The sequence below is a fragment of the Atractosteus spatula genome, chromosome 21 (genome assembly GCF_055471065.1).
Source record: "Atractosteus spatula isolate fAtrSpa1 chromosome 21, fAtrSpa1.hap1, whole genome shotgun sequence".
Classification (NCBI taxonomy): domain Eukaryota; kingdom Metazoa; phylum Chordata; class Actinopteri; order Semionotiformes; family Lepisosteidae; genus Atractosteus; species Atractosteus spatula.
Window position 1 is genome coordinate 2,276,715 of NC_142726.1, and position 26,931 is coordinate 2,303,645.

At 46.2% G+C, this 26,931-nt stretch overlaps 1 protein-coding gene across 1 annotated transcript; it reads left to right on the forward strand.

The window, feature by feature from the left end:
* Positions 1-166: 166 nt before the first annotated feature.
* lrp3 (low density lipoprotein receptor-related protein 3) lies at positions 167-26,888 on the forward strand. The gene is made up of 7 exons (XM_088939273.1): positions 167-627; positions 4,573-4,620; positions 11,469-11,607; positions 16,746-16,951; positions 18,340-19,426; positions 20,388-20,520; positions 21,955-26,888. The coding sequence occupies exons 1-7, from the start codon at positions 552-554 to the stop codon at positions 22,597-22,599; spliced, it is 2,334 nt and encodes a 777-aa protein (XP_088795399.1). The 5' UTR covers positions 167-551; the 3' UTR covers positions 22,600-26,888.
* The last annotated feature ends 43 nt before the right edge of the window (positions 26,889-26,931 follow it).

Genomic DNA, 26,931 nt, shown 5'->3' on the forward strand with positions numbered 1-26,931 from the left:
ACGAAATGATTTGTTTGATGTGTCCCCCGCGGCCAAGGGAGACAACTGAAAACATTACATCTCTGGGGTTGTGTGTGTTTTTTTCTCCCCCCAGTCTGCCCTGGCTCAGCCCCCGTCCGTGTGAGTGGCACACGCGGATCAATGAAGACGAGCAGAGGGCTGCTCGGCTCAGCGGAAGGCGGCGGTGATTCCTTTCGGGCAGATCAATAGCGGAATAGGAGTCTTTTTAACTTGTGTGCGCCCGCACTCACGGCACAGAGAGACTAGTGTTGATTTCTAGGATATCAGCCATGAACGGCAACACAGTATCAGTTATTTTGACTCGTTAGCAGCGGCGTGTGCGCTCGGAACTGCTAAGGTGAATTGTGTCATTGCAAGAAAAAACAGTGTTTCAGTGCTGAATTGGGAAGTATCCCTTCGCTACGGTACCTGAGCTAGCGACGGCAGTTTTTTCCCCCCCGCAGGGTTCGCATACAGCACCAGACAAGGAAAGCTGTAGATGTTTATCATAGTATCCCCAGGATGACAAAGGAATTGTCTGGGGAGTTCGCATGATGGAGAGGACTGGAACAGCGGAGCTTCCCAAAATAAGATGGATTTTGCTTCGGCTCGCCCTGGTTTGCACGGGTGAGTGTTTTGCCTGCGCGCCGGGTTTGTTTTTGCTCTGCGGGCGATTCGAGAGTGAAATCTGTGCTGAGGAAAATGGATGTTATAGTGTCGGAGATTTAAAGGTTACACGAAAATGTGCAAAACCTTGCTTAACTGTTTTATTACACTTGGCAATAGAACTCTAAATCCGTAATAATACGTGTTTATACTGTACTACCAGCTTCGTTAAGCATCACCTACGCCACAAATCTGCCCATTCAGAGTAACTGATCATATTAATTCATACTGTGTTGTGGATATTTTCAGTTAAATCTGTCTTAGATAAGGAAAAAAAAACTATTCTGATCCACCAGAGCCTGTAATATATATTTACAAAGCATAGGTAATTAAAGACACAGATGTGAGAAATGTATTATACGCATAAGGTAAACGAGAAACTGACTCTGACAGTTAATGATCAGTGTATTCGAGTACAAGGAAAACAGCTGGTACTGGTCTCTGTAAACCTATAACTGGGTTTATTTTATTACACTCTATAATTATTTGTAGATGCATATTAATGTTACTCCTTTCATTGGATAGTTCTTACGGAAACAACAGTATATTCAGGTATACAATGAAAGCGCGTAAAAAGAAACCAGAAATATCCACAGATGTGTTGCAACGCACCGAGCCGGTCTGGGGTCACTGTTTAAGATATAAGCAAGACTAGATGATCACCATCTGAGCCCCAGAGGTTCAAAATAGTTTAGATTTGTGATCGGTAACTCTGAGACGTTTTTGAGAATTTAGATCCATTCTGCTTTGGGCGCGCTTTGCTTTTGAGTATGTGCAGAATGTTTTGGGGGAATACTTAACAGATTGTTCAGCAATCAATCAGCTGCAGTGTTTATTTAGAAAAGCTACATTATACTCTCACTGGTGCTGCACACTTGACATTTGACAAAATGCTTGTGGTGACATTTTTGTCAGCTTTCCCAGTGATCACACTAAAATATTTCCCCAGACAAGACAGGACTTGCATTTTGAAAAGCATCTGAACACTGTAATCAGTATTTATCAGGAGCACAGTTACACATTGGTCTTTGAATTCCTTTGTATAATAACTGGAAACTGTATTCGGGCGGTATTAGTACAGAGCTGTTGAAATATTAGCTCAACAGTACAGAGCGTTGCCTGTTGTTTCTGGTGTGCCAGGTTTATTACACTGTTTTTAAGCAATTAGTAACAGGGGAGAACTGAAGACCAGTGAGTGTTCTCATATCTCATCACCTGGCTAAATCCCATGACCCCTGCGTTCCACCAGCAGATGCTATTGAGCTGATAAATCCAGGCAAACGAACCCAAATAATTGGGAATCTTAGTATCTTAGTTCATTCAGTTTGTCCAGCCGGTAGTTTAGTGTTGCTTCTCTGTTCTCTGATGTACTGTAGTAACACAATGTTCTGAGAATTTGCCATGGACACACATTTGAAACAATCAGTGCTGTACTGCTCCAACACCATCCGCCAGATAATACCCACATAGCATGTTCTTTCTGGGCTCGACTGGAGAAATCAAAGTACAAAGTGAACCCTGATTTGATGGGAGTGGTCCTTTCCATTTAGCTCAAAAAGAGGTAACCTGCTTTATACTTTAATAAATGCTGACCACTTCTCTGTTTCTGGTCCCAGTTAGACATTATGCTAAAAGCTCACAGTTTGTTTCATGGTTCTGGAGAATTGAAAAGCCCAGGATAAGAGATCTGGCACTGCCCACCAAAATAGAGTGTCAGTGTCTAAAATATCTTTTATTTTTAAAAGCGAGGGTGTGTTTGCAGTGGGATCTCTTTCTCCAGGCTCCACTTGATGAAGAAGAGCCAAGAGGAAGTCTTGTGATTGAAATGTGCAGGCTGTCTCACACAGTGATGTTTTTTCCTCGGGAGAGAAGTGTGTGAGAAGATTACGGCCTCAACTATCTAGCAGTTTCAGTTGGGATAAAAAATGGTTGTTTTGTACAGGCTCATGTTTGTTTTTTGGTCTCCATTGTAACAGTTCTTTTTTTGTAGCACCAGATCTGTGTCTTAGGCAAGGATGTATTCAGGAGAACTTTTTATGGTCTAAGGAAGTAGACTGAAAAATGCAAACAAATGTGAACAGGTACATCAATATTGCACATTGGTGAGAGTTCAAAACTAAAAGCTCCAGGTGATGTCATGAGGTTGTTACTGACAACTACAGGACTTGCCTGCATAATCGGGCTAGTTTGGTCATATGCACAACAGTTCAAGGTTTTAAAATATCGATACTGAGAACCAGATGCTAGTTCTGCATTCAGGGCCTACTATCTTGCACTGTTGTGCTCAGACATGTCGGGAAACGTGACCATTTGCCAGCAATTTGAGAATTTTTTCACCCCAAACTGCTTCATGCAAACTGTCTTCTCCAATGCTGGCTTGGATCCTTTCCAACAGGTAATGACATTGAAACTGAACGCCAATACCTGAGTTTTATTGGCAAAAAATCCTGTGATTGATGGGAGTTTTGCTATCGTTTTTTTTCTTTTCGAATGGTACTGGATTTGTGGAGGGATCCATCACTTCTGGGTCAGAATAAGACAGTTTGGATAAAGGAGAGCCTGGGAATTTGGGAGTTCAGTGTCTTATCAGAGGTCTCAGTAACTGTAGTTCTAGCCAGAGATCTGTGCCAGAGGTTAAATGGCAACTTCAGACCACCTACCAGTTGTTAACTTACAAGCATGGTGTGTCTTGCTATGTTCCCATTAGCAAACAAAAGATGAAGGATTTTTATGCAGGTAGGTCATCCTTTCTAAGCGTTTTAAAATAAGGTTGCACTGTGGCGTTACGGAGTGCCTTTGTCTACAGATCTTCACAGGGGTGTGCGAGATAAGCCACACTGAAACAGAAATGAGACTAGATAAAGACACATCATCCCTGCAAGCAAAACTTTCAAGTTTCTGAAACACACTGGAAGGGAGAAGAATGCAGGAAGCTCTATATACTACAGCCTGCTGTTGCATGCCTGTTTTTTTAGAAAAATGTACTGTATGCACCAGTTTTTGCTCCTTTACAGGGACATTTTGTCTATGTTAAAGGATAACAAGCAGAAATTCCAACTTTGTTTTTCATCTGTCAGGGTAGGATGAAAATGGGGATTTAAAGGTGAAAGTGAGGAATGACCTTGTGCTTTATATTAAAATGATCATATGTTCTATTGCGATAAATGTTGGAGGCTGTCCAAAGCTAAGTAGGGATGAGTTTAGGTCATACTGAGAGCTCTGCTCCCGGTTAAACTGTTCAGATGATTTTCAGCATTTTCTAGGTCCAGCCTAGACTTATTTTTTTTCAGATACCAGAAACTAAAAATGTAAAAATATAGGCTTGTGTGTGTCTGTGTTTCAGACATCACGTCTTTTAAGAAGGGAAACCGGCTTTTCAAACTGCAGAAGGCAAGACCATCGTTTTACATTTAGTGTGACTTCACAATGCCACCGAAGTTTAATGACATCAGTTAAAGTTCTGCATTCCGACCTTGTTAAAACTGAAATTTATCTTTGGGAATGACAAGTGAAAGTCATATTGAACAAAGTGCACAAGAGTGCAGCTGCTTGTATGCTTGTTAACGTGGTCATAGTGCAATTCTTTTCCTTCACAAGAAGCAAAGTCTACATGTTTACAGAGTATACTAGTTTACAAGCAAGTCCTGTGAAGTACTGTATGTCAAAAGCCTTCAAACAATATGTTTAAAATGCTTTTGTTTTTCCTGGTGTTTCATCGCTTTTTGAACCTTGTTGTCTTAGAAGTTTTTGCTGTTGGCTGTTCCTGCCGCGTGTCTGTCATTTTGACGGGCCGCTCAATAAGTGTGCAGGCAGGGTCAGTGCATCAGGAGCAAACTGTATATCAGGGGTTCAGAGCAGATCCTGTTCTGCCCTCGCCACTCATCGCCCCCTTCTTCCTTTCCACAGCTGGCGTCTTCGCTGCTCGAAGGGTGGAGTCCTCAGCCATAGTGATGGGTAAGGACCGTGACTGACTGCGTCAGTCCTCTCCAGCACCGCCGCGGTGTCATCCTCACTCTGAAGCCACAGCAGTCCTTCTGCTAGGAGTGAAGACATGTTTTCGTTGACATGCAGAACGACTGAAGTTACTCGTTCGCAGGTTATGTTCGCTGTACTCTGCTGAAAACGGTTTTTGGTTGGAGTAAAACGCACCACATCAGATTGCACACATAGGCATTCAATCTCGATCTCGTCTGTTAGACTTATCAGATCCACAGGGCTTGTCTGCTAAGTTATAGCTACACTGCTAAAGGCCTGTAGGCCTATTTACTTAAGAAAGTCACTTAACCAAAGGGTCCCAGGGTTTGTTTTTATTCTTTAATGCCATGTTTGTCTTTTAATTGTTTTTATGTGCTGGTCACTGCTTACATTTGAATAGGCAGACCTTGATCCTCAGTTGTGTGTCACAATTGTTTTACGATTGGTTTGTGTTTGAGTGTTAGCCTCACTTTGTGTTTTTTGTGTTCAGGTTCAGATCCTGTTTGAGAGGGAAAGAGCTGAGTTAGTCTTTCACATCCCTTCATCTTTTTCTCTAATTGACCTGCTTCTGTTTACTCAGTACAGAAATCTTGAGTGTCATCAAAGGCTGTGAGGGAGGACTAAAATTGCAGTGCCTCGTGTGTGAAATTCATACTCTATAGACGTGGCACAGGGCAGTGCTGACTGTATTCTGCACCTGTGACCCCAATTCTTGGTTAATAACCTACTGACATCAGTCATTGCAGCGTGATCTTTTGAAAGCTTCAAATGTAAGAGTTTGGGCAGTTTTAAAAAATGCTGGACTACTTGTTCTTTCTCATTCAGCATGTGCTTTAACAGAGGCCATGCAAAATTGTTTAGTAATTCAAAGATGGATACTTTCAACAGGATTATCAAGAACCGGTCTTGCAGTAGATTCAGATATGATTTGTTTAAAGGCAGTTGGGGGATGGGTTTGAAGTGTATATCACAGCATAAATGGTCTTGCCACATTAATTTAACAAGACACTGACTAAGGAGATTAGGCTCTTTATAATAGTGCAACGTTAACACATTCTTACCATTCATTCCAGCCTGATTGCTAATAACATTTGCCAGTTTCGGTATTGCTCTCTGTTACACATTGATCAAATGTACCCGGGTTTCATAAGCTGTTACCTTTCAAAGACCCAGATGAATGGAAACAGGATGTACTGTGTATTGGGCTGATGACATTTCACAGCCTCAGGTGTTGTGTCCTGTCCTGAAGTGGACACCGCGAGGAAGTGCATTAAAATCGAGAAGGGGGGGCACTTCTTTACACAAAGGGTTGCAGGAGTGTGGACTCAGCCGTGGTGTCGAAGCAGATACCTCGGCATCGTTCAGAAAACGAAAAAAGGGGCTAGAGGGGTTCTCTCGTTCGCAACCCCTCTTGTGTCCTTATATCGTTATGTAATGCATCTGCTTTTGTAGAATCTTATGGAACTTGAAATGGCTGAACAAAACTGCTAAATATTTTTGTTGAAAAGCTCCTATGGTGTCGTCGGGCAGGCCAATCGACCACCGACGTGTCCAGGGTCTTGACACGATTCGCAGCCGCCGGGAAGAGGCAATAGCTGAACCGAGGCTCCTCTGAATAAAGCCCGCCTGTGGCAATGGGAGGCACTTCAGTGATCTTTTACACCTCAGCCCTTTGGAAAGTGTCAGCAGGGGGTTTTTGTCGAGGGTGGTACTGGCCTATTTTAGTGGCAGCCTTTCCTCACGGCTTTCTCCACCACAGCAATAATTAAGTGGCAGCAGTCTGTCACACGCCGAAGAGGCAGCAATGCCTTGTTCCTTGTTCGCTGTAGCTGAAACTCGCCTCTCTGAGGACTCATCCACGGTTCAGCCCTGACGCCTGCTTCGAAAAACAAGCAGGCGGCGCACGGCAGATTAGATTAAGCAAAATGGAAATCTAACGATGGGAACATTCGGAGTATGCATTTTGTTCTTTTTTCTCCTTTCTAGCAGTTTTAAGAAAAAACAAACAGAAACATCTGATGCCCTGAATGCCTGTGCTTTGGTTGTTCTGTCACTGTATTCGTTATTAACAGTTCTAGGGAAATGCAGCGCTATTGTAATGCAATGCACTGCCACACTGCGTTTCACATTCCGGTCACGGAAATCCTCTCAGTGTGACACCCTCCAATCCCCCACACCCCTCCTCCGCTATTCCCTGCAGCTCACGAGCGTGCAAATAACCGGCAAGGTCACACGCCCCGGGATTCTGCCTCTCCCAGTGGGGGAGCCGGTTTTAACTACCCCAGAATAAAACACAGCGCCCCCTTTTCTTACTGGCCTCCTGGGTTTCATTGAAGCCGACTGGACGCTGGAATTGGAAACCGTGTTTGCGGTCTTCAGAATTAAATGAACGTGATAAATGTGTATGCCAAGGGTGTTGCAGGTTAATAAAATAAAGGTTTTTCTCCAGGACTCTCGGTTGCCCTTCTGACAGAGGGTTAGTAGTTGTAATACTGTTACTGCTGTGGAACAAAGGGACGAAGTTAATATCCTTGTCATGGATATTTGTAGGAGAAGGAATCTACATTAAGAGATTTGAACAAGTGTTGACGCGTGCTGCTCTGTCTTGTCAGCAATCACAGCAGTGTTCTGTTGCCTCTTGTTGATTTAGATTGAAAAAAATTGTTTCATTGCTGGTAGATGAATGATCCAGGGATCCCGTCCAGCCTGCAAGACATCCTTTGGTCGACTTTGTCAGTGGCTTTGATGATTTTCAAATCCTTGAGTTGGATTTATTCGTCCAGGCTTGCATCTTGTCTAAGTCTTCATCGGCTTCCTTTGCTGCTTTCACAGTTGTCACAGTAACTCTCAGCCCTGGGTTTATCATCAAAGCTTTGCTTTGTTGACACCAAACATATCTAGATATTCTTTCATTGTTTTTTAATTGCTAGGTGGTTGTGTTCTTTCTGTTCAAACTTTCTTCTTATTACCCAGAGGGAGTCAAGGTGCCCAGTGGTTGGCATTGCTGCCTTGCACTGCTGGGGCTCTGGGCTCAATTCTGGACCCGGGGTGCTGTCCGTGTGGAGCTTGCATGTTCTTCCCATATTTGCATAGGTTTCCTCCAGGTGCATCAGTTTCCCATTGTGCCAAGACCTACTGGTAATGAATTGGTTTCTGGGAAGATTGGCCTTGGTGTCGGTGTCTGTGTTTGTCTGCCCTGCGATGGGCTGGTGTCTCGACCAGGGTGTGTCCTGCTTCGTGCCTGTTACTTGCAGGGACAGACTCCAGCTCCCCCGCGACCCTGATTTGGAAGAAGTGGCTAGAAAAAGGCTGGATGGATCATTATCTGGTTCCAATTCTTATACCACCCCTCGTTTTAAGTTGTGTTAAGTTCTGAACCCTTTTTTTAAATTAGTGAGTCATTTTTCCAGGGCTTCCTCCACCATAAGGATCCACCACCTGATCCTAAATAAGAGCCGTCTTATTCATGTTTTCAGGCTGAGATGTTGCTGGGTACGTATGCCCTGGGGAAATGAAAAACTTGTTTATGTAAAACAGAGGACTATGCAGTTCTGATCTTGACCTTAGAACTGGCGAGCATTGTGAGAAGACCTTATTTCTTTCTAGCGCAAAACTGAACTGCTTCAAGCAAATCAGCTAATTCTGCAGACCTAGATTCAGGGAAGCCAATTATAATTTATAGGTTTCCCACTGTAAAAATCACTTGGTTATATGTTTTATGTGCACTGCAAAGTGAAAAAAAAACTAATTAAAAGCTTTTCTGCTCACAAAGCAGCAACTCCTGTTTCCCTTGGCTGTGTTGGAACAGAGCCATTATTTTCATTAATTATCTGCATATGTTTTCTTGAATGCTTCTTGACATTTTCACACTTTGGAGCGCAGTATAATGTCGGAACTGTGCTGAGGAACACTGTGTGAGGGGAGATAACTCCACAGGCAAAAGGCAAGGCAGAGTGATTTTAATTTGATGCATTTTTTCATTTAAAACTCGTTCTCTCCTGAAGGTGCCGAGTGCGTGCTTTGAGCTCGATAGAAGTGTCAGAATTGTGATCTGGAGCATCGAGCGTCAGAAGTAAACTCGCTGCCGTTTTTCTTCTTTTTGATGTTGTTAGAGCTTCCAAATTAGCTAGAAGTGCAGTGCTCAGATAATTCTGAATTTGCAGGCGGTTGGATTTGTTTTTAAGTGTTACAGTTGTAAAGCACCAATAGAAGCTGACCATCGGGAACATTATCCACTGTATGAATTCTACTTCAAAGATTGTAAAGAGAAACTGAAATGGATTTGGCCTCAACATCTAAGTTTATATTCATTGTTTTTTCCTGTCGCTTTATAATATTATTAGATACCCTTGAAGATAAGACCTTGGTCATTTTTATTCTCTCTGCAGGAGAGTAAGAGTAAGAGTACTGAGAATAGCCCCAAGTACAGCTGTCTGCATCCCTACAGCTCTGTGGACAGACAGATGCTTGTCTTTGCCTTCTATGTGCAGCTTCTCATGTAACAAGCACAACTTGCAACAAAGAAAAAAACGAGATTCCTTGCTTATAATTTGGGAACATTGCATTGTATGCACAGTGTTGGAAATGGCGTGTAAGGTTGGCTTATTTTTTAACTCTTCTTTCAAGGCTCTTTCAGAGCATTGCACAGAGGTTTATGAACAGGCAGATGTGAGTATCTCCCAAGGTTGAAGTGCTGTTCTGTGGACATGTGTGAATCAGATGAGTTTATTTGCCTCAAGGAGTGGGGAGAAGTTTCGAGTGCTGGACTCAGGTGTTACTTTTGTCTTTGAGTGCAGAAAGCGCTATCTTCTGTGATGGTGTTCAGACAGACAGCATATCCACAGGCATGTATTTTATTTTTTGAAGCTGCATCACTTACACGGTACTCCTGACCTGAATGCGTTAGGGCTCCTCAGCCTATGTCCTCCTTCCTTGATGTTTGAAGCAGAGCGCAGAGCGCAGGGAATCCAGAGCAGACACTGTTTTTTTATCCTTAGTCTGCTGTATCTGGCTAGAGGAGCAGATTTCAGAGACATGCTGGACAGTGTCATAGGCGCTCAATGTTGCCAACATATTGGGGTGCATGCATTCAAATGTGTTCACATTGGGAAATTTGCTGACCCCATTCCTCACACTTTCTTTCGACCTGGTTTATTCGAGACGGGGTTGCTCACTCACACCGGGGCCAGGTTTCCCAGAGGCCAGTTAACCTGCCGACATGTCTTTGGACCGTGGGAGGAAGCCAGAGCACCCGGAGTAAACCCACACGAGCACAAGGAGCACGTACAAACTCCTCCCCACACCTTAACGCACCTCGGTGTATAATATCACGTCTCGATATTGATGAAAGCTTCATTAATTGTCGATGCCCACTTCTGCTGAAGGTGGTTCTTGTTCCTCTGGTGCTAGTGTAGCCACCATGAAACAAATTTGAAAGTCATTTTCTGTTGCTGACAAAATAAGTTCAGAAATTGGGGTTTGTCTTTTTTTTTGTAGGGCAGGTTTTCCAAATTATTTATTGACCCATTTCTGAAATGTACTTCTTCGTTGGCATTTCCCGTCCCATGCAAAGACCTTTTCACTTTTTTAGATTGAACTTTGGTTGCTTATGATGCACTGATCAGTTATTAAATTATAGTTACAGAAGTAACTAACAAATAGGTTGACTGTGGCGGCTTGGACAAGGCATAATAGTTACTTAGCACTGTGTAAGCACAGTCCTTTGGTGATCTCTCAAACATGAACGAAGTAATAATGCACTTGCCCCTGTTTTAACAGCAGTATGATCAGTATGAAAAAAAAATACTGGGAGTGCTAGAGAGCTCACAGAGCTGCTGGCTCCGGACACTGTAATGTGCTGTATCTCCTATGAAATTCTGTTTGATCTTTATGAGTGAGCTGCCTTGAGAATTACTGAATATGTAATTAGATGCAGAAACTGAACAGCAACTTTTTAAACTCCTTTGACAAGAGCTCCCAGAGTAACTTCTCAGTTTAGCAGTCAGAGAGCAGGAATCATGAAAGTTTCATCAGTCTATTTCTGTTTCTGGACACTCGGAGAACAATCAGAACTCAGGTGCACACATGCTTAAGAACAGGACTCACAGGTGCTGCGCTCCAGAGCAATCAGAGGGCTGACCCCCAGCTATGAAATCTGCAAATTCAGACTTCAGTCTGCTTGTATGTGGAATGGAAGTGAATGTGGCCGGTTTTATAATAGCAATAGGTATTGTGTCTAATGTATATTTACAGTGTCTTGCAAAAGTATTCACTCCTTTCCAGTGAAGTGTTCTTTTATTTGTTGGAAATTTTAGGTAGTCACTTTTTTTAAAGTGAACATCCATCTCTCTGTTTTGTAACTGCATCATCCAATTCAGGGGCATGGAGGAGCTGGAGCCTATCCTGGCATGCAATGGGGTACACCCTGGACAGGACCCCAGTCCATCACAGGACACACACAGACTTAGATGCGCACACACTCACAGCAGGGCCTTTTTTCACAGAAGCCAATTAACCTGACAGCGTGTGTTTAGACTGAGAGAGGAAACTGGAGCACCTGGAGGAAACCCATGCAGATGCAGAGAGAACATGCAGACTTCACGCAGACAGCACCCCTGGTCTGAAATCGAACCCAGGGCCACAGCGCTGCGAGGCTGCAGTGCTAACCCCTGTGCCACCTTCAAAGTAACTTCAAAGTTAGATCAAAACTTTTACTGCACAATAGGAACACCTTTAGGGGAGAAAGCAGTTAAATGTCTACAAAGACAGGCCATTACTCGAGGGATGAGTCTCAGTCCTGTTGTGTTGTCTTTGTGCTCTGTGCTCAGCTGCGTGCAGTGGGAAAGTGGAACAGCACACAGAGAGGCGAGGAGTCATTTACAGCCCGTCGTGGCCACTCAACTATCCAGCAGGGATGAACTGCAGCTGGAACATCCAAGGAGACAAAGGAGACGTCATCACCATCAGGTAGGAAGATGTCCTCATAAGGTGGGTGAGGAGCTGGTCCTTACTGAAACAGCGTTCACACAGCCTACGAGTATTCTAGCCTGCTTGCTATTATAAGCACTCACTTCTTATTGTAAAACAGCATCATGCTTCTCTGGCTCTGCTTTAAGCAATGAAAACAATTGATATTTGAGCAAAATTAGATGCTTCTTATTTTTAATAGGTGCTTTAGGGTTGTGTTTAGGTAGATTCTAATTGCTTATATGGATCAGGTAGAGCAGTGGCCCTAATAATAATAATAATAATTCTTTACACATATGTACGCTTTATAAATGTAAGCATTTATTAATTAATATTACATTTTACATGTCTGTAGTAGGTGGTCTGTAGCTACATCTGTGAAGACCTTAGTTGAGAGTTATGAATTTAACTGAACTGCCAGTGCCCTCTTTCTTGACTGGGTATTTTTCATCTGCTCCATTCTGGTGCTTTTTAATAGATTTTCAACAGCACCATTTGCTTTGCCTGTGGTTAATGTGAACTTATGTTTGTATCTTGGAGATTTTGACCTTACACTGTCTTAGCTGTTTCAAAACCTCCTCAGATGTCTTGTAAACTCTCCAAAGTAGATCGGAGGAGGGGGGATTTCAATGGAGCATGTCTTGGAAACCAGATAATCAATATTCCCATAATTACATGCTGGAATAACACAGTGACCAATGGAGACTCTGAGCTGTTAATGATAGAGAACGAAGGGTCTCCTGGTTGCTAGTGCCAGGATACTGGTCTTAGCTGCACTCTTAGAATCCAATTTGCTTTCTTTCTTTCATTCCACTCTGAATGCTATCTCCTCTCACACCTAAAATTGCTTTGGGAATTAGCGCTTTTCCTAGGCGATCAACAATTTCACAGTTTCTCACAGGCGTGTATCACCAAGCCGCTTGGTGTGTTCTCTGCAGTTATTGGCGTAAGTGATCTGGGTCAAGAAAGACTTCCTGCAAGTGCTCTCGAGTAAATGCAGCAGCACAGAACTGAAGTGCAGTGAACCTCACTTCTCATTGACTCTGGACTTCGCACAGCTCAGCCAAGCGCTTTCTTCCTCGTGTCAGTCGAAACAAATCGACACGTTTTTCTCTGTGAAACTGCAGTGAAGACTGGTGCTGCTTTGATGCATCTGCGCCAATTCACAAGTGCAGACAATGGCAGCTCCCCTTCTCAAAGCTGAGTTCTTATTTCTTTCTGTGCCTGTAAACGTTCTGGGGAGAGGTGGTTTGGAATATTTCATGCTTGTCCTACTGCAGTGTTACACAGAGGAGAAGGCTTCTGTAAAGTCCTTGCACACACAATAAGAGCATCTAATAACTTAGGTGATGATTGTGTAGCGGAACTCTTTTTCCTTGCAAACTGCAGTCTGTGTGCACTGTAGCTTTTTTGCCTGTTGTCTGGATGATAATGAGTCCTACTGTACAAGTCCTGCTGTGTAGCTTTTACTCTTCCTGATCAGCAAGTTAACCAGCTATGTGACCTTAAATCATGATATGCTCTTTAAACTCATTTGAAAAGCAAGCAATTGCATAACAAAGTGACTCGTTATCTCAGTTTGTTGATATACTGCTGCGGCTGAAACGTCTGTTTATATGCTGCTTTAGCTGAATTTTAAATTGCACTGGGAACACACAGGGGGTGTGAAACTGTTCGCTCAATACATACTGATATTCCAGATGGAAAACGGAGACTGGCTTGCAAATGCCAGAAAACACGACATTTTAGATGGCAAAACCCCAACACATTAATTTGGAGAATCTATAATATTACACCCTTGAAATGCATTCCGATCATTACTAAGTAGCTCAGAGAAAGGATGGGATTGATGGCAATCGATACTGTTCAGCACATGCCTCAGTGACCAGGGAGCAAAGGTGCAAGGGTTTCCTTATTCAACTGCTTCGTTGCTGACCTTTTACAGGAAATTCATGCCTGGTCCAGTCATCTGGAACAAAGAAAAAATATCGTCTCGGGGGCAAGTGTAGCAGCGGCAGCTTGGCATCCAGCTGCTGTCCTGATCGCCTGTGAGACTAGGCGCGAGAGGCTGGGACGGATGAAGAAGGATTTAAGTTCCTGTTTGCCGACCTCCAGAATTTCAATGAGTGCTCAGAATCGAGGGATTGAAAAGCTCTGACAGACTGGGCCTGGGATGAATTTTGCTTTGCGAGGAAGGAGGGCACAGAATTGTTTTTGGAATACGGTTTTTGAAGAGCATCCTCTGCGGTAGAACGAACATCGCGCCGGCAAGCTATTGACGTGCAGACAGACGCAAGGAGCTCCGTTGCTGGAAACTCAGAACTGCTCCACGCCCACAGCGAGTGTGAGCTCAGGGATGCCCGATTTTCAGAGCCGCAGCTTGTTCAGACGGTTCATTTAAGAGTTCAAAGGCAAAAGTAACATTTCGACATTTATAGCCCCCCTGCAGGTTTTATTTTACCAATTTATAAAAACTTTTGCAAATTGGGTGAGAAACTTACACAATACATCTGGACCTAAGCTCCTTTCAAACCTAATTCTAATCTCTTAATTATTGGAATATGTGCTCAGAAGAAAATGTCAATAAATCTTTCATTCAGTTCTCAAATTCACTTTAAGAGCCTGAATTATTTGAAGCTTTCAAACGGTTTTTGAAGCAGCTCTTGTTTCTTTAACAATATTAACTTCTTAGTTTAGAGGTACAGCTGGAAATGAGTGTGAATGTACATATTCTGTATATATTGAGCTAGTATGAGTCACAAGCTTTTAACATTCCTGCTCAGAAGATGGGATGGGATCTTGAATGGCCAGAGGCAGGACCTCTGTTCAGCTTCCATCCTCAGTTCAATAACCTCCACAGCACAGAGACACCCCTCTCCATGCCATTCCTCTTCAGAGCGATGAGAGCCACCTACTGGTCTACCAGCATCACATGCAGCTGCGTCCTGGATTTCCTGGGAAGTGTCCCAAGGTCTCTTCACTTGTGTAGCTTGTGAGAAGGTCAGGCCATGGCTGGTCACATACAGTAGAGGTATCCATTCTGAATCCTCGTTGTTACCTAGTGCGTTTCTGTAATGCCCGACAACGCTGGGGAGAAAAAGAAAAGTTACAGTTTATTATTAATTCTGTTTTGGACTTGTCTGCCGGTCACAATGTATTCGATAAGGACATGCATCGGTGGGGAGGCCTTATGCCGACACGCATCACAGCACATTCACCCTTTGATACGGCAGGAGCTGCCACAGGCGAGTCTGACAGCTCCTGGGTGTCAGTTTATCTCCTCTTCTAGCCCTGACACAGTGTGGTGCTCAGCCTGGCTCTTCTGTGCTCTTAGGGGGCTGAAACGTGTCTGTCTCAGGGCAGGAGAAAGACTTGCCACAGCCTCAGGAACAACTTCTCCCCCCCCCCCCCCCCCCCCGTCAGGAGTTCTGTGCAATTACATTTCTTGTGCAGCTGTCATTAGGCAGCAAGATCAAAAGCACTGCTGGATAAGAGTGTGATCTGTGCAGAATGTGAAGTATTGTAAATTACGTGTGAGACGCTTCACCTTCTGAGAGGCAAGGTTGCGTCCATTATCAGTGGTTTTACAGCCCAGACACATCAAACCACAAACTGTAAGCTAGTTTTCCATTTGGAAAGATGCCCATTCCTTTACCCTGTTCAGCTGTTACAAAAGCGCTGTTTCTTGAAAGTTTAAAATATCATGTGTCAGGTGAATACAACATTGGCTGTGTTGCTGCTGTTACAATCTCTCTTGATAACGGAGCTAAAACATGGACATTTAACATTGTGAAACTGTTTCAGTCTGCAGTAATACATCATTAGTCTAGATGACTTGAGTCAAAGTTTAAATGTGCAATATTTATTTTTGCACCTGTATATAAATGGTATAATATAAAAAATGAAGCTGTTCAATGGTGACATTTTTCTTAGGTCTTTCCTTGTGAGATAACTGGATCGCTATATTTGCACGATATTAACAGTTATTTTCAAGTTGAAAAATCAACCCTTTCTTGTTAATTGTTTCTGAATCAGTTACATGGGATTGTGGCATTTTCTCATTATTTCCTTCACTAACATAGACTCTGTTCTTGGAAGCCTTCTGATGGCAAAAGTTGAGGTGCATCTCCAGTCCTGGTTTCTTCCTCGTATTTCACAGTCGTCTAAGTATTTTGTACGTTTTCACCAGGTTCCCTCTGAGCAAATTTGGCCTGTTAAGTGAGAATTCCTCTTATTTCAAAGAAGAGCTGAACCGTACCAGCAATTATACTAACTTATTTCACACAGGCCTCTGGAGACAGACTCTCAGCACCAAGCCACAGTCCTGTCTGGACCAATCACCAGTCACTCTGTACAGAATAACACCAAAACATGTTGTTCTTGCCTGCTAAAATATCAACTCTGAAGGCCGTTGCTAGAGAGGATAGTACATCAATGGTCTAGTTTAAAAATTCCTGTACTGGAGAGCACTTCATCATCTGGCAGTGTTCTCAGGTAGAAGTAGCAAAATACATTTGGGTGTGCAAGCAGGATATGTCACGCAGGCCCTGGGTTTAATTCCTGATTTGGGGTGCTATCCGCGTGGTATGTTCTCTCTGTGTTCGTGTATTTCCTCCACGTTTCCTCCCACTGTCCAAAGATATGCTGGTTAATTATCTTCTGGGAAAACTGACCCTTGTGTGTGCATTGGTGTGCCCTGTGATGGACTGGTGTCCTGCCCAGGGTGTACCCTGCCATGTGCCCGTTGCTTGCCAGGTTAGGCTTCAGCTCCCCCGCGACCCTGCATTGGAAGAAGCATCTAGGAAATGAGTGTCTGTATGTTTTGCACAGAGCAGTGTTTGTTCTGCCAAGGCCACGGCAATCATAGAGAGAACATCATCAACGTCAGCATGCGCAGGCTGCAAAGGAACAAGTCAAGGTTTACTCTGCTTAAAAGAGAAAAAAAGAAACAACATTTCAGCTGTGGAACCTTCTTTGGGTGAGGACGGCTCCAGAGCTGTTGTTCTTCTTTTCTTCTCTTTTCAGCAGGGAATAAACCTTTACAGAATGAACATGCTCACTTGCCCCCTTTCCGCTCACCCCTGAGCTGGCTGCGCCCAAGGGGGTCCTCAGTCCTGACATGGGTCTTGCCTCCGCAGTTTCCGGAACTTCGACCTGGAGGAGTCTGGGAAGTGCGCGGGTGACTGGCTGCTGCTGGGGCCCACCTGGAGGGAGGAGTACCGCGTGTGCGGGTCACTCATCCCGCCTCCCTTCATTTCCACCCGCGGCCACGTCTGGCTCCACTTCCACTCCACCTCCACCTCCTCCGGCCAGGCCCAGGGCTTCCGCCTCTCCTACATCCGGGGTGAGTGCCGGGAGATTCCCCAGACACGTCCCCGCCTCTTCTGGTGGCTTTGCCAGGAAACGCGCGTGAGATCTGGGCTGCAAACTGCAGAGATTATCCAGAGTCTGGTATTGGATTTGCTGTCTTTGTTTCTTTCTCTTGTCTCTATAGAGAAGGTAGAATTGCACATGGATTACACTAAAGTTTCTAACGATCAGAGCAAGTTCCTGATCCGCTGGCAGCTCGTACCTCCAGGAGGATCACGACGAGTCTGGTGGTTTGGGATCGATGGCATTTTGATGGAATTTTGATAGGGGAGCTTCCGGCAGTTTTTCTGTGTGAAGAACAACTGTCTCCTCTAGACTTTGCCGCTCTGCAATGCACCATTTCAATTTATATAGAGGCCTTGGTCTAACACATTTCATGCTGTGTTTCAGGGTTTCAGAAACAATATCAACATCAGAAAAACCTCATCTGCCAGGATTTGAAGGCATTGATTTCTTTTTTTCTCTACATTCCATATCGTGCCTGGGGCAGACGGGCTCAGGATCAATACCCATTGTACAACGGTGCATTTAGACGCTGAAAACCACTGATTGTGCTTTGGGGCTTCTTGCTCTGGATGTAGATAACAGTTCATTGAACTATCTTTGTTTCTTAGTGTAATTACAAAAATCATTGTCAAGTTACAATTTCTCAAAGGACACAGTACTGCACTGCTTGTAAATTGTGCTTTGGGGATACAGAAGATTTTGGCCTTTGGCCAACTGAGGATCTGCACCTCATGGAGGAGCAAAAGAGCACTGATTGGCATTCTCTTAACGGGGTGGTTTAAGTAAAATCAACAGATTCAAAGTAATCAGAAATAAAATAGAGAAATCCCAGTTGACAATTATTGTTTTCTAGTTAGAATATTTCACATTTTTCTGACTGGCCGAACAGAGAGGAAGAGCAGATTAAAAGAATAATGAAAGTGGAAAAGCAAAGTCTAATTTTGTTTTCCTACATGTCCTAAGATCAGCGCAGGCGTTAGCTGTGCCGTCTGAAAGCGCACGGTATTGTCAGGCGTTCTGATCTGTTCCATAAAAACATACAGGTGGCTGCAAGGCCGTTCTCAGACCATGTAGCTTCTTGAGCCGGGAAGTGCTTACAAGAGAACAGCAGCTGCTCTCAGACCTCTTCTCACTCGAATCTGAGCCGGAGAAGCTCTCCGGTATCGCCAGAGCAGTTTCAGGATCTCTTTCCAACGCGTCGTTGTAATTAATGTCTGACCAGCAGGTGCTGTTGGTGGTAAATCTTCCCAGGTGTAAAGTCTGGGTGGTACTCCCAGTAACCTGTGCTGGTGAGAGCCAGGGGAAAGCGGCGAGCAGGAGCGCCTGCCCGATTGCGGTGTGGTCTGTGTCCCGCAGGTCAGCTGGGCCGGAGCAGCTGCCAGGGCGACGAGTTCCTCTGTGGGAACGGGAAGTGCCTCCCGGGCTCCTGGCGCTGCAACGGCATGGACGAGTGTGGGGACGCGACGGACGAGAGGAGCTGCGCCCCGCCGCCCACTGAGGCCCCGCCCAGCCTGTGCCCCCCGGGGACCTTCCAGTGCACCCAGGCCCAGTCCACACGGTGCCTGCCCAACACCCTGCGCTGCAACTCGGCCAGGGACTGCGCCGACGGCGCCGACGAGGACAACTGCCCCGACACCTCCTGCGGCAAGCGGCTGGGCAACTTCTACGGCTCCTTCGCCTCGCCCGACTTCTTCCGGCCCAGCCGCAGCCCGGCAGAGCTGCGCTGCTCCTGGCTCGTCGACACGCAGGACCGCAAGCACATCCTGCTGCAGCTGGACCTGCAGCTGGGCTCCGGCGACTACGTGCGGGTGTACGACGGGCTTGGCGAGCACAGCGACCGGCTGCTGCAGGCCCTGTCCTACCACAGCAACCACCGGCCCGTGCTGCTGGAGTCCAGCCAGGGCCAGCTCACCGTGCTGTACCACGCCAAGCCCCGCGGCGGCGGCCACGGCTTCAATGCCACCTACCAGGTGAAGGGCTACTGCTTCCCCGGCGAGCGCCCCTGCGGCAGCGACCAGGGCTGCTTCTCGGAGCGCCAGCGCTGCGACGGCTACTGGCACTGCCCCTCGGGCAAGGACGAGGAGGGCTGCCAGGCCTGCCAGCCGGGGGAGTACCCCTGCGAGGGCGGCTCCGGCGCCTGCTACCCGGCCGCCGAGCGCTGCAACAACCAGAAGAGGTGCCCGGACGGCTCGGACGAGAAGAACTGCCACGCCTGCCAGCCGGGCAACTTCCACTGCGGCACCAACCTGTGCATCTTCGAGACGTGGCGCTGCGACGGGCAGGAGGACTGCCAGGACGGCAGCGACGAGCGCGACTGCCTGGTGGCCGTGCCCCGCAAGGTCATCACGGCCGCGCTCATCGGCAGCCTGGTGTGCGGCCTGCTGCTGGTCGTCGCACTGGGCTGTGCCTTCAAGCTCTACTCCCTGCGCGCCCGCGAGTACAGGTGGGCCCTCGTCCCTGCGCCTCCCTTCCCTCACCCCCCCGTGTCAGTGCCGCTCCCCTCACCTGCTTTAGAAAAAGCCGTCTGACGGGGGTTTGGGGGTGTCTTTTGGAGAGCGGGCCAGTGGGGTACATCTGTTCAATTAAAGATTTTTGGAGGATCTACCTAATTTGAGGGCACCGTAAAATGTGATGGGCCTTTCATTGAGGAAATGAACAGCCAAACTAATCGGGTTTAAGTGTTGTGGTCACCGTGCCTGACTTGACCTGCTCCCCAGGGTAGCATTTTATCCTGCATTGATTTGTTTAAATTGTGTTCGTCAGCTGCATCTGCTGGCGCTGATGTCACTGCAATCTAGCCTCGCTGAAACCTCATGGGAATTTGCCCAGGCAACTCTGTGTTTGACCAGATGGATCCTGACCTCCTGGTGTTCAGTTCCTGCCACTGGGAGAGGAAGATAAATTTAGCAGTTTTATTACCTCTTGCCCTGGTTAATTGCATCTTTCTGTGGGGACCTGTCATGACTCACAATATTGATTTGATATTCTCCGAGTTTGAGATAAGAGCTGTACTGATGTGGAAGGGTCTCCTTGCCATGACTTATAGTTCTGGACCGTCTGCACATAAATAATTTGGACCAGTGTTTAGACTTAAATAATGTCTACCCTCATTTTTTTCTCAGCTTGATCAGGATTAAATGTTTCCTCTTTGAGGGGGATATCTCTCGAATAACAAAAGAATGCCCAAGAGTTTTGGTGGATTTAGTAGGCGAGCTAGATGTTTCAGAAGATTAAGTGTGAAGTCATCAAATCTGCAGACACGTGCCCCAGACCAGATTTTAGTCCAGTCAGAGAGGAGAAGGTTGCTTGGTTTTCTCAGAGCTGGCAAAAGGCTGTTTACCACAGTGGTGGCAGATGATTGTGAACAATGCGGCCTGGTCTCATCGTCTCCGCCTTTTCCCCAGAGCTTTTGAAACCCAGATGACCCGTCTGGAGGCGGAGTTTGTCAGGAGAGAGGCCCCGCCCTCATACGGTCAGCTGATCGCCCAAGGCCTTATCCCGCCAGTGGAGGACTTCCCAGTCTATAACCCATCTCAGGTGAGAGCCCTGCGCTGCCCGGGCCCCTGTCCTCCCTCACGCAATAGGGCTGTGAACTCCAACCCGAGGACATAAGTGGAAAATATCCTGAGGTACAGTATATTAAAAACCGAAGACCATAAAAATTTGCAGGTGCTTGGAACAAGTTTGCCAGTCATGTTGTTGAAGGAGATTCCCTGTTTTTTTTACAGAAGTGCTGGATGATTGTGGATGAGATCTTTGAGTCCGTTAACTACTAACTATGGGGGTCTTTAAAATAGGCGTAGCCAGGAGTGTGCACATGGCCACAGCTGTACAGACTAGTGTTCTTTTATATACAGCGGGACAATAAATATCCAAAATACACCAAATAAAATAAAGGCCTACCTAGCTCCTTTTTGAACAGCAAAATGACTTCTTCCCGTCCTTCTCTAGCAAAATGGTGCAGCAAAGCCACGTAACAGCTTCCACAAGCCCCTCCCAGACTTTTCACAAAAACCCATCTTCCAAACCATACTCAACTCTTCCAGTTCCTCGGTTGGTCCTCTTCTCCCTCTTCAGTTTTGCACTTGTACACACTTCATACAGTTTATTGAAAACGCACATTTGGTGCCTGTGTTTTTATACTCTGTGATTCAGCATGTAGGATTTGAGCTTGTACCAATTCCTTTCATTTTTGGCTTGTTTTGCTGCCTAAGCTTCTTAGTAAGAATAGCTACTAGAGGTGAATGGTGCCCTTTTCAAATATCAGGCCATCAAAGCAGCTTAAATGCTTAAGAAACCCATTAAAAACACATTTAGACATTGTGACACAGTCTCATGTTTTCAAAGATAGTTTTGTATTTTCTTTGAAATTGTGCATTTTTAAGGATAGATCAACTTCAGTCAATCTGGAGTTTTTTTTCAAATTTTAGTGCTGCTTTCTAATAATGGGTATCAAGATCCTTCCAAAGTATCAAGAATTTAACATGCTTGTCATGGTGCATTTTTTGTACACTTCACTGCACAGGAGAAGCTTTCCTCTATTAGTCGTCCTCTGAGATGAGCCCACAGTATTAACACACGCACGTTGGGTTTGGTGCACTGGTATCAGACTCGGGTTCAAGTGCAGGCCGTTCAGTTTTCCGGCTTGTAGCGGCCCCTGTTCATCACGGTGAGACCAGCCGTCACGCTGCCGGTCAGCCAGGTCCGGGCCAGCCCGCTGGAGCCAAGGTGTGGACGCTGGGTCACTCACCTCGACGCCCACGTGCCTCTCGCACTCGCCCCCTCCCTCACGCGCTTTGTCTGTGTGGTGGTCCTTGTGTGTGCGTGCGTGTGCGTGCGTGTGCGTGCGTGTGCGTGCGTGTGCGTGCGTGTGTGTGAATCCTCTCTCAGTGGCCCGTGAGCACGAGCTCCCCCCGGGGGACGGAGAGACGAAGGAGCTGACGGCCGTCCTGTTGTTGCCCCCCCCCGCAGGCCTCGGTGCTCCAGAACATCCGCACCGCCATGCGCCGGCAGATCCGCCGGCACTCCTCGCGCCGGGCCGCGTCCCGCCGGAGACTGGGGCGCATCTGGAGCCGGCTGTTTCACCGCGGGACCAGGCTGCGGGGCCAGATCCCGCTGCTCACCCCGCCCGGAGCCCCCCACCTACCCCTGGGAGGCGGGGCGCACAGCTACCAGGCGGTGGCGGGGAGCGAGAGGCACGCGCCTTCTCCCTGCAGCCCGCTGGCCTCGGAGGAGCCGACCGGGGGGCTCCGCCGGCCCACTGCCGGCTCCCCGGCCTCGGAGGACCTGGAGGGGGGGGCCTGCAGCCGGTGCCGCGGCCCTGGCTCTCCCCCCGCCCCCGGCGAGGCCGAGCGAGGCCTCTGCCCGCGCAAGGTGTCCCGCAGGCTGGTCCAGGGGCTGGCGGCCAACCTGAGGGGCGTGTCGGTGCGGCACTACTCCAGCCTGGACCCCCCGCCGCCCGCTCAGCTGCGCGCAGAGCCCCCCCCGGCGGGGCCCTCGGGGTGCCGTTCTGTGGAAGTGCCAATCCTGGAGGACGCCGGGGCGCTCGGGGGAGGCCGGCAGCCCAGCAGCGACGAGGACGACGACGACGACGACGAGTCTCTTCTCATCTGCTGAAGGACCTCCTGCCTGGGGCTTCCACTGCCACACACACCCTCCGGCTTCGTCCTGCCCTCTGTCTCAGAGGACTCATGTGCTCAGTTCCTTTGTTTGTGTATTTTTTCTTTAGTGGGCAAAGACCCAGTTATCGCTGAATTACAGCATTTCCATGCTGCAGTCATTCGGTGTAGAAGACGTAGGGGCCGCAGGAACACATCTCACATGCTGGCTTGGCGTTTCCTGTTCTGCTATTTCCTTGTTTTTGTCCAGTAGGGAGGTGATCGGTGTTGGCGTGACCCGCTCCCTGTCCCTGCTGTAGCTCTCCTGGGATGCAGAAGTGGTGAGGATCAGTAGGTGTCCCGTGAATGCACTGTCTAGCCTGTCACTTCCTGATTTCCCGTCCTGCGAATGACGTGGATGCTGTTTCACTCTACACTGTAATATCCAGCCTCAATGGACTCTGTTTTAAAAGCTGTTAATGTGGAGCAGTCAGCGAGCTGGGCCACAAACGGCTTGCCCGGCCCGGCCCACAGGAGATCACAGGCAGATCCCTTTCCGCAAGTCGGCGTTCTGTCCCGAGAACACGGAGCTTCGTTAATCACCTGCCGGATAGAGGTCACTCGGAGCCGCCATTCCTCCTGGGAACTGAAGCCCCAGCCAGTGAGCGGGGAGTTGAGATGCGTGAGAGTTTACACTGCCGCCGGTGCGGCTGGAGAAGTGGAGCAGCGTTCAAGACCAGGCAAGCTGAGCACTTCAAAGCCCATTGAAATCTGGTTTCCTTTCTCAGGAAGACAATACAGGTACAGTGATTTACTTCGGTGAAGACCTGGTCGGTTGACTTCATTCGACTTAGTTTTACGACTCTTCTTCCTTCTGACAGCACATAGTCGATCTCTTTTTTAAGAAATACAGAACCTCAGGGAGGGGGTTATACAGAAACAAGACTAAAACATATTTTCGGCAATGATTGGAAGTCTTTTGTAACCCAAGGAATTGAAAAAAGCTTGAAGCTTTGAAAGTAGATCATAATGTTTTAATGGACTGTAATAGGAGGGGTTAGAAAAGGGTAATTAGATCATATTTTTCTACATGTAAGAAGTTGCTCTGATTTTAGTTGCTATTCCAGGCCTTACTAGAAGAGGTTATCGGAAATCCAGGGATATGACTTTCGTCTTGTCATTGCCGTGACTCTTAGGCAAAAACTTCTTTACCCATTCGGGAAACCCTTTTCATTTTTTTTGCTTTGTGTTACTTGCACTTGTGGGAACTATGGCTGGTGTTGGCAGATGTACCGAGACCTTGCTTTATGTTACCAAATGTTTATGGCCTTTAAGCTAGGAGTATGAGATTTGGATAGTGTCTGGGGGAAAAAAAACTGATTTTTCTTGCTTTCAAAACAACTGGAGAAAAAGAAAATGCATGGCCGCTGTTTGTTTCCTTGGTTCACCGTCACATCACCGCCTGCGTGCGGTTTCAGTCGTTGTCGTATTGGTCCTGCTTAAGAGAAGATGTTGACTCTGTCTGTCTGTAGCAAGCTGTGTCATTTGGACATCATGGACATGTTGCTGAGTGTACTGTATGTAAATATTTTCACGTATTCTTCCGTACAGAATGAACACATCTCATGCCCACGTCCAGCAGACAGTGGAATTACGAGGGTGAGGTGATTTTAAAGGCCGCCTTAGCAGTGGTTATGGTGGCAGTAGCATACCCATAGTGCTACTGTACACCCCCCTGGGGGTGCACCCTTCACAGGAAACTTTCCAATCTCCACGCCTTAAGTGGGGGAAAATGACATTTATACCCTTACTTTCAGTTATAACCTTTCTTCATTAGTTCGCATTTTTAATTTGCACATTCAAAAAAAACATCTCTGCAGACCGCGTGGCACACTGCCCTCTTTCAGACCGGTGAGGTGATGGATCTGCTGGAGCGGCTCGTCCCTCTCGGCTCTTCAGTTCATTTCGTGTGCCACACAGGGGCCTGTGCTCCTTGCCAGTGTTGCCACACTTGTGAAGAGGGATAAAGGTCTGGCTCATGACTTGATTAGTCTGAAAATTACCATCAGATATTTGATATTTTGGTTAAATTTGTCGCAACCTGCATTACTGAAATTATTGCTCTTTTGTTCTTTGTGAGTATTTGTGGGTATTTGGTCTCCAGGAAGTCTGCAGGGGGAAGTAAATTTGTGTGACACCACTGAAAAGCTGGAAAAAGGAGCAAATGTGTGTTGCTTTTATTGCTTCCCCATGACATTTTTTTCCAATTCAGCTGTGAAATGCCTTCTGTACTTCCTGGAGAACTTAGCATTTCAAGACAAAACATACACAATAACATGGAATCATTAAGGACATACACAACAGTATGTAAGACAACTTAGAACATTGTTTTATTATGGCAACCATTTTAATTTTGGTGCAAAACTAAAAAATGTTTTTCAACCCATTTCTTATATCTGTCCTCTATTGCAGAATAATTCGAATGCTATACAGTTGTGTGTGTGTGTGGTGGGAGGGGTGAAAGGTGATCTTTTAAAGGTTGTGGGTTGTAGTTGCTGAGATGAAACGATTGAAGACATAAATATTAGTCTCTTTTATAACACCTCATCTGACTTGTACTGTGGACAGTTGCACCTAATGCAAGTGCTGCCTTGCTTTGGGTGTCTTTTATGGTGAAACAGTACCCCCTAGTGGTTAAGCTGAGCTCTGCTACTGTTCCATATAGCCTTGCCTGTCATAGCCTATGAATTTGACAGAGTGGCTATAGTTGTCCTTTTCCTTCAGTTTGACTCTTTTTGACTTCTGCCTTTGTTCAACATTAACTCCTTGCCATAAAAGGCTAATATTGGACCTGATGGAAGCCATATAGTAATTGAGGTTCTGAGTTTCTCTGGAGTCCTTTTGTTCGACCAGAGCAATGCGGGTTATGAAAAGCCCTTCTGACGGGGGTTTTGGCCTTTGGAATAAAAATAGATCATTTTCAAGAACAGGCTGTGTTTTACAGTTTTTATGTGTATGTGCTAAAGCAGAGAAGTGCTTTTTGTCATTCGCCCTCATTAGCCAGTAACAACAGAATGCACCTTCTACATTCCCCGATGGAAAAGAATGCAATGTTTTTCAGTAAAGTTAACTTTTCATTCCTATTAGGTTAGAATACGACGAACAGATCCTGTCCCATTCAGCTCACAGGAGTAAACTGTGAAACTGTGATGATGTTTTACTCGCACAACCACTCTCGTCCAGCTTTCTGGTTCTGGACACTCTGTAGGAAGCCGAGTGAAAGACAAGAGTGAGGATCACTTGATGGGAACTTGGAGGCTTTTGTGAGTATTCCTGGTGCAGAGGTGGTGGCGTTCTGGTAACCTGAAAAAAAGAGAGTCTGTCTGCTGATGTTGTGCATAGAGGTGCTGGTAATTAATCAAAACATCCACTTTCACACAGTTCGATCTCCCATGCACGTTTGAGAGGATTTGGTGGGGAGCAGGGGAAATGAATACCTTTGTAAACAGACCAGGAGCATCAGCTCAGGATTTGTCTTCATTTTTTGATGCCTTTCCCTTTACAATTGACCCATTTTGCTGTTAAGGCTGGAAGAGCTGAAAGTCTGCAGACTGTGCGAGGGCACCCAGGTGAAATGAAGCCATGCGTAGTGTAATGGGTGTTACCACCCTGGGGAGCCAGCCTGGCCTTTTCGGGATAACTTGTGAATCCTCTCTTTTTATAGGACTAGTGGCAGGCGCCTAGGCCAATTGGATTTCTATAAATAATACCCTCCTCGTCCCACCCAAAGCCTTAGTGGTTCTGTTTAATGGATATCAACACTAACATGGCAGGGAAATCAAGTGCATAAGCAGTTTTGGAAAACAGGGGCTTCATTCCAGTGCAACAGGTGGGTTACTGTATCAGTGAATGTGTGGGTGTAGCATCTGGATGTCATGGAAGCTCAGTTTTTTTAACTTGATATATTGTAACATTTTGAGATATTCAGCTGCATTGACAAACAAGTTGCCATCTGAAATATCATTTTTTACTGTATTATACAGTGCATTTTCTCTTTATGAAAGAGAACGAGGTATAATTTATCAGCTGTGCACTATGAGATTCTTCTCATTAGATTTCTTTGTATTTCTGCAGCTAGCATCACTCAAAAAGTCCTCTTTCCTCTTGGTAATAATGTGCTGGCACTGTCAACGAGGGTTGTCATGGCAACATCTACAAGTGTTGAAGTGAACTGTGTGCAGACCTTTATGATTGTCTTAAAGTGTCTCTTCTTGTGCCTGCATTTAATAAACCTTAGTTTCATTAACACTGATGAATGGAGGTATTTTTTGTCATGGTCAAGAAGGAGCAA

Bases quoted from the DNA above. Each gene is read 5' to 3' on its own strand.
- lrp3 (XM_088939273.1), top strand. From the start codon at position 552: ATGATGGAGAGGACTGGAACAGCGGAGCTTCCCAAAATAAGATGGATT. The intron at 628-4,572 runs GTGAGTGTTTTG...TCCTTTCCACAG, and splicing joins GCTCGCCCTGGTTTGCACGG to CTGGCGTCTTCGCTGCTCGA. The intron at 19,427-20,387 runs GTGGGCCCTCGT...CCTTTTCCCCAG, and splicing joins CTGCGCGCCCGCGAGTACAG to AGCTTTTGAAACCCAGATGA.